Genomic DNA, 10,345 nt, shown 5'->3' with positions numbered 1-10,345 from the left:
GCATTTAATAGAAAAACCTGCAATCACTGTTTAAAATCTAGATGCATATCATAATTATCTTGGAATTTTTTGAAAAATACAAATGCCCAGGTATTTTTTTTTTACCAGAGCTCCAGATATGTTTCTATGGAGCAGCTATGTTTAACAACAACTGGACTATATGAGGATCTTTTACCTTTATCTAGTTTGTTTCATTTTTCTATGTCATAGTCAGTGCTCCCATTTCATTTAGTTTATGTTTTCCAATTTCTCCATCTCTTCTTTTTTCTTTGATGTTCTTTCTCAAGTCTTTATCAATCATAGTAGAAAATCTTTTGTATACATATATATATATATAACTTACAAATATATATATGTAAACTTATGAATTTTTGCCTAAAAAATTTATGCAATTTTGATTCCACTTGTTTGACTTAGTATAAATAGAATGCTATATTTCTAATTTTTAAAAAATAGATATGCAACAAGCAACAGAGGTTTACTATATAGCACAGGGAACCACAGTCAATGTCTTGTAATAACCTATAACAGAAAATAATTTCAGAAACAATGTATGTGCTTATATATAAAACTAAATCACACACAAAAAAGAATTCTATTTTTTGAAATTTAGTAATGTTTATCTTTTTACCAGTTTTTCTAAATGTCCTATGAACATCTAATAACAACCTATGAAATACAAAATTTTTAATATATTTATGTAGCATGTGATTAATATAAATTAATTAAATGTAAATCTATTATATTTAGATTATTAATGACATCATTCAAGATGCTTCTATTCTTGTTTTTTCTGCACTTGATAACATAGTCCCTGAGCAATGTTGATATGTCTCACTATGATTATAAATTTTTTCTTTTCACTTATATTTCTTCTGATTTTTGCTTTTATATCTTTGTTTCTTTGTTGTTAAGGTTTTGCTGTTATTGGTTTATGATGTCTATCTTCTTGGTAAATTGTACAGTTTATTATAAAAAATATTCATCTTTGTTTCATTTAAAATAAAATAATTTTTTAAAAGGAACAATGAAAAAAATAAGGAAAAGGGTGTTATATGCAAGGAAAGTGTCAGACCTATGATTCTGTAGCAGTTGTTTAGATTGACTGGAGTAGGGAGAGACTCATGGCAACTCATGAAATTCCTGAAGCCTAGAATGCCTTTCTCTCCTCTATTATCCCCCATTCCTACTCCCTGGAACACCATCCTTCAAGGTCCAAATCAAATGCTGCTATTAGTGAATTCTTCACTGATTTTCCTCCTTTATAGAAGTGGAATAATTTCTCTCTATTTTGAACTCCTACAGAAACTTTTCCCTTCTATTTCAGTGAATAAAATATATTTATTAGCATTTATCTATGACTTGTTTTCTCCCATAAATTCTGAGCACCTTGAGAGCAAGGATCTAGTCTCAGTCAACTATCTTTTCCACTGCAGTTTCTGGTACACCATCATGACCACAGGTAGTACATAGTAAATTTGTTGAATTAATTTAAACTCGTATCCCAGAGATTAGCACTACTCATCCCAAAGGCTATGTTGTCCCAGATCCATAGGCAGATCCATGAATTACTTTCTTGCCTTATTTTTTCCCAGTTGGGAAAGGCCAAGGACAGCCCCCAACATAATTGTAGGCATGGGTCATCTAGACTCTGAGACCGGAGCCCTAAAGGCCTTTGGGGAAGAGTATAGCAACCTACTAGGACAAGATCTGTGAGCCTTCTTCAGACCCAACTGAGGGAAAGTCAAGTAGGAGAGGTTGCTTTTCCTCTTTAACTGAGCATTTTCTTGCTTCAAAATACCTGTCTCTATGCTAATGTTATATCAGTGCCATTACACTGCATGATTTACTATGATCACCAAAGCAGCTTGTACATTATTCCAAACATGCTAATCAATTTTAGCTCAAAATAGATTTTAATAACCCCGTAAAATTTGTTATCCTAAAATGCTGATCGATAGGGAAGAGCTAAAGCAAGTGCAGAGATGTTTGTATTGCAGGCATAAAAAATTATAATCCTTCTCCCAAATCTTTTTTTATAAACAGCCAAGGTATAAATTAAAATGTGTGAAAATACATACCTTTAAGTTGTGTCATTTAGTGCTGAGATCTAAAAAGTCATAGGAAAGGACTAAAGGGTTTTCTGCTCAGGGTTTAGCCTTCTGATTCTGTAGGGGGAAAAAAGGCTCAAATAATTAATAATCATTGTTAATATCTATGATAGTGTATCTATTAGTATCTAAGCCAGTATCTATGATACTCAGTTTGCCCTTTTGAAAAAAATTAAGGGAATAAGGGGGCTCCCTGGTGGTCTAGAGGTTAGGATTCACTGCTTTCACTGCCATGGTCCTGATTCAATCCCTGGTGGGGAAACTGAGATCCCAGAAGCTGCGTGGCATGGCCCAGAAAAAGAAAACAAATAAGAACCTAGTAGAGCCAAAATTACAAGGTGATTATAAGTACAAAATGAGAGAACTTTTGTAACTGTATCCAGTCTAGAACCTAGTGCTCCCTTCCTCTCCCCTTCCCAACTTATCAAACTCCCATACCAGTCTCCACCTCTTCTCTTTTGCCAAAGCATATTATCTCTATTCTCAACACTTTTTTGCATTTAATTCAGAGCAATGAATCCTGGGTGCTTGCTCAGATTTTTTTCTGAGGAGAAATTTATATTCTCAGGAAAACAGCATCCCAGAGTAAAGTTACAGTGGCACTTATATGTTCCATGACACAGTATTCTTGTTGTATCTGACAAGATTACACAATTCTTGATAAATTAAGTGCATTGCTCATGTTTATATTTCATGATACATTAATTTTTGCTAGTAATATTTGTCTGAAGCAGTTGTCCTTTATTTCATTACCTAAAAGGGGAATATAAGAATAGATCAGTAATCTGTGGAAACATTTTTACAGCCTTGTTTTGGCCAGGGGTTGGAAGTGGTTAAATGTGTTACTAACTGAAAGAAGATGTAAGTTTGCCTGCTTCCTCAGACTTCTGTTTTAATAGTATGGTAGCCAAGAAGGGATAGAAGGATCTAGAATGTATGAATGAAGTGTGAATTTCCAAACTGACTTATATGGCATGTATAAGCTATGAAACAAAAAACAAGACTGTCTATGAAGCCAGTCTGGAAACAGGTAAATTCCAGTAAAGCTTTTAAGACCTCTCTAGCTGAAATAACCTTAAAATAGAGAAAAAATTTAGTGACTGATATTATTATGTATTTGAAATGTGCAGGTTGAACAGCATTTGGACTTGGAATGAAACAATAAGAGGTTCCATTCATGGATAACCAACAAGATAAGGCTATTGTTGCCTCAACCAACGGAGAAAACACTATGATTAATGGGGTCAAGGAAAATGGTAAGGGAATTTAATTATAGTATGCAATAGCTCTCCCAGTAGTCCTTTGTTATTGCTATAGATTTTCAGTATCAACAGAGCAGGGGCAAGTTAAGTCTAGGATACCTCTGAGATAGGTATTAATCCTAAACTTTATCCCACCAAATCTGTAACTGGACTAGAAGGGTCTCTAGGAGGTATCTAATCCAACCCCTTTGCTCTCTGAAATTATCTCTATCAAATGAATACTTAGGTTCCCCTAAATTCATAGTGAATTAGAAATCTACCTTGATATGAAGTTTGAAATGTCTAGATTCCATAGAAGCTTCCAAAACAGAGGTAAGTCTGAAGGATAGGAATATGCCTTAGAGTTTAAAAATCATGAATATATCCCATCTGAGCATTTTCCCACCCTGAAAGCTTTAACTTTCCAATTGATCAAGCAATCCATTTTTCCCTCATTTCTGAGGAGGGTGTTGTGTGTGTCTGAAGAAAAAGCTGAACCTAAAGAAATAATTACTTTTCACTCACATAAATGTTCAGTACAAAATCAGGGTCATTCTTTAACTTTGTAGTTTCTAGTTCTAAAGTTAGAGAAGCTGAAGCTTACCTTTTATACATTGAAATCAAGTACCAGAAACTGATCAAGGGAAAGAGTTAATGAGTCTGGTCTAAGATCTTTAACTTTATTTCTGTCATTTCCCCCCTTTTCTCTAGATTCAGAGGACCAGGAGGTGGCAATGAAGTCATTTGCAGCTCTAGAGGCTGCTGCACCAATCCAGTCTATACCGGTGGCTCAAAAAGAGAACCTGATGTACCCCAGAGGTCTCCTGCCTCTGCCCTCTAAGAAGCCCTGTATGCAGAGCCCTCCCTCTCCTTTGGGCCTGATTGAAGCACCTGAGCATACTGCTAATAGTGCTTCTGTGAATGCCATCTCCCTTACATCTGGTGTTGCAAAGGGCCTGAACACATGGTCATTGCCCAATGAGTGTGAGAAAGCTCCATTTGCCATAATGGAGCCTGCAGGCATGTCAGCTCTGAATGGGGACTGCCTCATGCAGCCAAGCCGGACTTGCTTGGGCTGCTTCATGGAATCCAAGGACGCAGTAGATCCTGAGCCAGGGATCAGTCTAAAAGTCAGTGATCTAAGCAGGGATTATGAAACCTGTGCAGTCTCTGATATAGGGATTCAGTGTATTAATGCTGGAGAAAACATGAAATACGGAGAACAGCTTCTCTCAGATCAGCTCCTAGGCTTCCCCTTGCACAAATCAAGGGCAGGAGATAGACGAGAAGCTGAGAAACCTGACATTGACTTGGAGGACCCAGGTCAGAAAAGTTATTATGAGGCATTACTGTTAGATAAGTGCAATACAGAAGAGGCTTTGCTGGCAAATTCCAATCAGGATTGGGGTTACTTTGAGACTTTCATTAGTGAGAGTAAGATCGAACTACTTGACCTCTGTTCCAAGAATGAGCTGTCTGTCAACCTGTTCTCTGAAGAAGATGTGGATAACTACATGTTTGATGATGATGAGTCAACACTGGGCAGTGATGTCTGCTCCCTGAAAATTCGATATGAGTCCTTCCAGGACAATGTTCGAGACAAGACCACCCTTTTGATGCAGGAGGATGCCCAGTTCAACTTTTTTCCCAGTGTCTTTACTACCTGCCCCAAGCGGGAGTCTAAGACTGGGGCCCTGAAGCAAAGTAGCGATTTTTCCCAATTCAAGGTCCCTGATGTGAGCATTATCTGGGGGGAGGAAGATAAAAACCTGGACAAGAAGAAAGGCAAAGAAGAAGGCCAGGAAGAAAAAGGTGCAGAGAAAAAAGATGGGAAGGATAATGAAGAAAAATCTGCCTTAAATAAACCATGCAGTGGAACTGAAGTAGAGCAATTTAAGAATCTAAAGCAAGGCCATCTTGCCAATTCCTTGGAGGCATCAGGGAATTTCAGTGATGGTAGTTCCTTCATTGAGGTCTCATTTGATACCATGGGGGAGATCAAGGACTGTAGCCGCTATATGGCTCGGGACACTAATTCTGGCAGCTCCTCCTCCCAGCAGAACTATGGGCTACGAGCCAAGAGAAAAGTCAGGTATAGTGAAGATTATCTGTATGATGTTGACTCACTAGAGGGTGAAAAAGTAAATGAGAGGAAGGAATGGCTGCCAGGTGGTTCTATAGAAGAAGATGATGATGAATGGTGTCCCAAAAAGAGAAGAAAAGTAACCCGTAAGGAGCCCCCTGTTATTATCAAATATATTATCATCAACCGTTTTAAAGGTGAGAAAAACATGCTGGTGAAGTTGGGTAGAGTGGATGCCAGTGAAACAACAGTTAATTTGAGTGAAAATCAGCTCAACAAATATGCCAAGCTGGCTCCCTTGAAGGGCTTCTGGCAAAAGAAGAAAAAGCAGAGAAACAGCAATGCAGACTCCAGCAAAACATCCTTATGCCAAAAGCAAAGCTTTGAACCAGGTAGCTTTGAGATGTCATTTCTGCCACCTGCTCGTAAACGAAAATCTAAACTTGGCAACAGGCACAGGATTCAAAGAATCCCATCCATAGAAACATCAGCAAGTGGTAAGCAGGTTTCATTCTGCAATGATGAGAGGCAAGCTAATAATCGTAAAGAAGATGGAGGCCTGAAAGGCACACTGAAGTCAGCACCTCTGGCTTCCCCCAGTTGTGCAAATGGATCACATTTAAATGACATCACAGGTCCTGACTCAGAGAAAGTCAAAGCCCAAGATGGTCAATTTAAGGGACCAGAGAGGAAAGTGCTTAACAAAATCAAATTTAAAAGTGAAGCCAGGTTAAAATCCAAGAAAATCAAAGCTGGGCAAGAAAGCAAGCCAGTTGTTCAAATGAGTCCTGTTTTGGAAAACCAATCCTCCAAGGCTAATTCAAAGAATGAAGCTATTCCTGGGACCTCAAACAGTTCTCATCTATCTGAATTTCATGAGACAAAGGTTGCTAAGAATTCTACTTTCCTACCAACCAGCTGCTCTTCTGAAATGCCTCTATCATCTGCTCACGTTGCCAACAATATACCTGTTATTCCTGGAGGGTATCTACAGACATTGTTAGATGCTTCTGACTTGTCAAATAATACTGGTATCTCATACTTCAATCATCATTCTCCAGAGCAAAATGAAGACAGGCTCACTCAAACAGAAAAATCATTTGTACCTGTCCAACCCGCCCAGGACTGTGTGCTTTCCTCACCTGCTGAGTCTCAGCTGCTTCAGTCATCCCAAAACTTCAAAATGGAATCAAACAGCTATGGAGATGTGTGGCACAACAAACCTGCTTCTGGCTCCCAGGAATTCATTGCTGAAGTCTCAAGGGAGATAGCTCCAACCCAGTCCAGTGAATTTGGAGTCTCCCAAGTAGTCTCCATGGAAAATAGCCTCACAGCTACAACATACAATCCAATCCGTCTCAATAGTGGTGGAAGTAGTTGCAACAAGGTCATATATACCTCTGTGCAAGACACCCAGCTCTCATCTGATGACTCTTACCAATTATGTCACTTTAATAATGGAGAGGTCTGCTTTCCTTTCCAGCAGGGTCCAGTCAGTATGGACGATGTGCGGCTCTTTAGCTTTGATTCCATTGCCCCACTCTCTGCCAACTCAAGCAATTATTGCTCCTTAAGCTTGAAATCCTGTGAAAAGGATGGTGATGATGATATTGCTGATGACTTCTTGGCCCACTGCAGCCCCAAGCTGGTGATCCAGCAGAGCATTGATGAGATAGCACCGCTAAAGGAGTCCACTGACCTTCTGGATATCTCCAACTTCACTCCTGACAAATTCCGCCACTCTTCTCTCTCAGAGATATCTCCACCTGATACTCCCAGTCTTTCCCCTCAAATTACCAGATGTGAGAATATCAAGACACTAGGAACACTAAAAGGATTCCAAGAGGGTATCCCAGGAACACTGGGCAATATGGAGAAAATCAAGTGGGACTGCAGTACCCTTTCACGGCAGGTTCAAGTGGATGATGGATTTACTTTAAATAACCATCAGTTTCAGTTCCATATGTTCAATGATGAGGATTCTGTCAGCCTGCTGCAGAAAGCCCCTTGCTTATCAACATTTAATGATCCATCTAGTCAAATGAGTACCAGCAGCAAGGTGCCAAAATCAAGAAAGAAAAGTTCACCCAGCAAGAGTGGGGCTATGAACCAAAGCTCTTCTCAGAAAAACAACAGGAAAAAATCCCCCAAAGGCAACAACAAAGGGATTGAAAAACCACCTGGCAAAACCTCCCGCCAGGTCCCTAAGTCAGCAAAGAAAGGGAAATTCATGGCTGCAGTCAATGGAGAGAAAATGCAAATTGGCATCAGTCGTGGAGCAGGCCAAATCAACAGCATATCCTCCACAGGGAAGACATTGGCTGAATGTATCCAACATGGCCCTGTGGCCTCTATGAAGATGCCAAGTCAGAAGGGACTTTCTGGAGACTGGTCTTTAAGTCAGAAGAGACTTCCTGGAGACTGGTCTTTGGGGAAGGAGAGCAGCCCAGGTTGGAATGACATGAACATGGGCACCAACACCAACAACCTTTTGGATGATGACCAACGGGAATTTCAGGAGCCTTCATATATCTTGTCCAACATTGCCTCTGGTATGGCAGATGTGCAGAGGTTCATGATGGCCTCCATAGAACCCCTTTGGGAACCCATGGAGCACCATGGGGACCCCAATATATTCTACTCCCCTGAGTCCAATAGTCTAAAATTAAAAACCCTCAAAATATTGGCTGGGACACCACAGGAATCTAAGAAAAAGGTCAACAATGGCTCTCCAGGAGCCACTAAGAATCACAGGTCTATCAAGGGTGTGAGTAAAAGCAATGGGAAAGCAGCGATAGGTGATCCTGGTCGTGCAAGCATGTCTGGTTATAATGAGGACTCTCGCTCTGCCTTCTTTGATAAAAAGCTTAATAACCTGAGCACTTTAGGCAATAATGTACCGACACACAAAAAGTTATATCGTCACAAAACCAGCTCCAAGGCCCTGAGAGAAGAGAAGTGTAAGGGAAAGCGCATGGAGCGAGAACAGGTCCACAAGGATGAGGCTGGGACAGCTTCTTTTGAAAAACTGAGGTAATACTGCACCAAAATGGCTGAGATGATGCACCTTAGCTTTCCTACTCTGCTAAGCCCACAGTCCCTCATTTTTTCCCTCTTAAAAGCAAAAGTTTGCATGAAAGAAACTGTCCCATTGCTTTCTTTTTCAAATTAAAACAAAAAGAAAAAAGTGCATGAAAATCCCTATACCTCTAAGCCACCCAAAAGATTGGGCAATTTTGTTGTGGCTTGACTAGGGATAAATTTTGACAAGGCTACTTTTTCTGCTAGTCAGCATTGATTTTTACTTACTGAGAAAATACAACTAAAATATGCTTTTGAATGATTTGGGGAAGGGAAGGGCTTTGCAGTAAGAAAAATTTCAACCAACAGAATTCAAAAGTTATATAGACATAAAAACCAAGATGATTTAAACAAAAGGAGCATAATTTGGAAAACAAAATCTCATCATAAGGCAATTAGGAGTGCTTTCTAGTGCCCCCTGCTATTGGTATCTTTTTCTGCATCATACAGCATCTAGTATGATGTAAAGAAATTTAGATTGTATGATCCCTTTGTGGGACATACACTACATCTAACTAAGATAGCATAAATTGTTTGGTTTTTCTGCAGGGATTCCGACTACAATCTCCTAAAAGCAGAAACAACATTTTGGGTTTTACCTGTGTTTGAAGAAGAGACTCGCATTTTCCAGAAAGACATTTGATGTTTGTGTTTTATTTCTTTCAAAATATGCCTTGTGGTATGTATGTTGACATGTAAGTGCTTAAAGAAAAGAATTTTAAAGTGTGGGAATAAGTCTTTAGAAGCAAACTTTAATCTGATGTTCTATGTAAAAGACTTTAGAAGTCATACAGTTGCACAAGTAGTTTATGCACTATTTATCCAAGGGGAAATAAAGGAAAACATTGTGCCAAACTACAAACAAGTGACTGTATTGTATATATTTTTACTTCTATATCAACATTTGGTTGTGAGTATTTGGGGAACTTGTCCCTGTTAATTTACTAGAAACATTCCAGTGATTATTGCTATTAACCACCCCCACTTATGTGGATAGCACCTGTAGATCACAGTGGAAAAATATGTTGTGTTACACAATTTACCAAAACTTAAAGGATACTGTTTGAAATGTGCCAAATTTCCTTACCTCATCTTACATATTCACCCCCACAGTTTAAAGCTCATTAATTAATTTAAAATATAAGAATACATACCTTATTTTTAAAATTAAAATTCTACTGTCCTGTGTGGAAACATGAACCATTAAATAAGGCACAAAAAGGTTTGTTTGTTCCATTGTCTAAGGGTTAAAGTGTTGGAAAAGTCTGAAAGTCACAACAGCTAAGTCCATCAGGGACCCAAGTATATGCATTTACAGAAACTTTTACAAGGAAACAAAGCAGCTGCTTTAAAGTTTGTTTTCTAAAAGGAAAATCTGTATCTGAAAATTATTTAAAGTGCAAAGTTATATTGCTGATACTTTATATCTCAGTTTTATATATTTTATAATAGTCTGGGATAAATTATAAAATAGCTATAAAATCAAGACTAAGATAAATGAAATACATAGATTGCTTTTAAGTAGTTTCATAAATGTTTTATTCCAGTTTTGTCAGAAGTGCACTCATATCATGGCTTTAGTGTTAAGTGTTTAATCTTGCAATGCCAATGTCATTTAAAGAAAATGTTAAGGTATCTCAGTTCGATGCCTATGAATCACATACATATATTTGATAAACTGAATAATTTGTAACAACTAATTGGGGCCATATATACTTAGTCTGAGGATGACTAGAGTATCTGATGCCACACACTAAACTTAAATCTCAATCTTTTATATAAATTTTTGAAATCACATTTCTTATTTAGCCCTTTCCCTTTTAAAAAAA

The 10,345-nt window shown here is 38.3% G+C and overlaps 1 protein-coding gene across 1 annotated transcript; it reads left to right on the top strand.

The window, feature by feature from the left end:
- The first annotated feature begins 3,288 nt into the window (after positions 1-3,288).
- NEXMIF (neurite extension and migration factor) lies at positions 3,289-9,159 on the top strand. Its single transcript, XM_065915211.1, has 3 exons — positions 3,289-3,367; positions 4,064-8,468; positions 9,066-9,159. The coding sequence occupies exons 1-3, from the start codon at positions 3,289-3,291 to the stop codon at positions 9,157-9,159; spliced, it is 4,578 nt and encodes a 1,525-aa protein (XP_065771283.1).
- Positions 9,160-10,345: the final 1,186 nt, after the last annotated feature.

This window comes from Muntiacus reevesi, chromosome X, assembly GCF_963930625.1.
Source record: "Muntiacus reevesi chromosome X, mMunRee1.1, whole genome shotgun sequence".
Classification (NCBI taxonomy): Eukaryota; Metazoa; Chordata; class Mammalia; order Artiodactyla; family Cervidae; genus Muntiacus; species Muntiacus reevesi.
Note: the sequence above shows the minus strand (reverse complement) of the source record. Positions and strands in the feature narration are given on the sequence as shown.

Excerpts from the sequence above, each read along its gene's own strand:
- NEXMIF (XM_065915211.1), top strand. The coding sequence starts at position 3,289 with ATGGATAACCAACAAGATAAGGCTATTGTTGCCTCAACCAACGGAGAA. Across the intron at positions 3,368-4,063 it reads TAATGGGGTCAAGGAAAATG|ATTCAGAGGACCAGGAGGTG; the intron begins GTAAGGGAATTT and ends CCTTTTCTCTAG. Across the intron at positions 8,469-9,065 it reads GCTTCTTTTGAAAAACTGAG|GGATTCCGACTACAATCTCC; the intron begins GTAATACTGCAC and ends GTTTTTCTGCAG.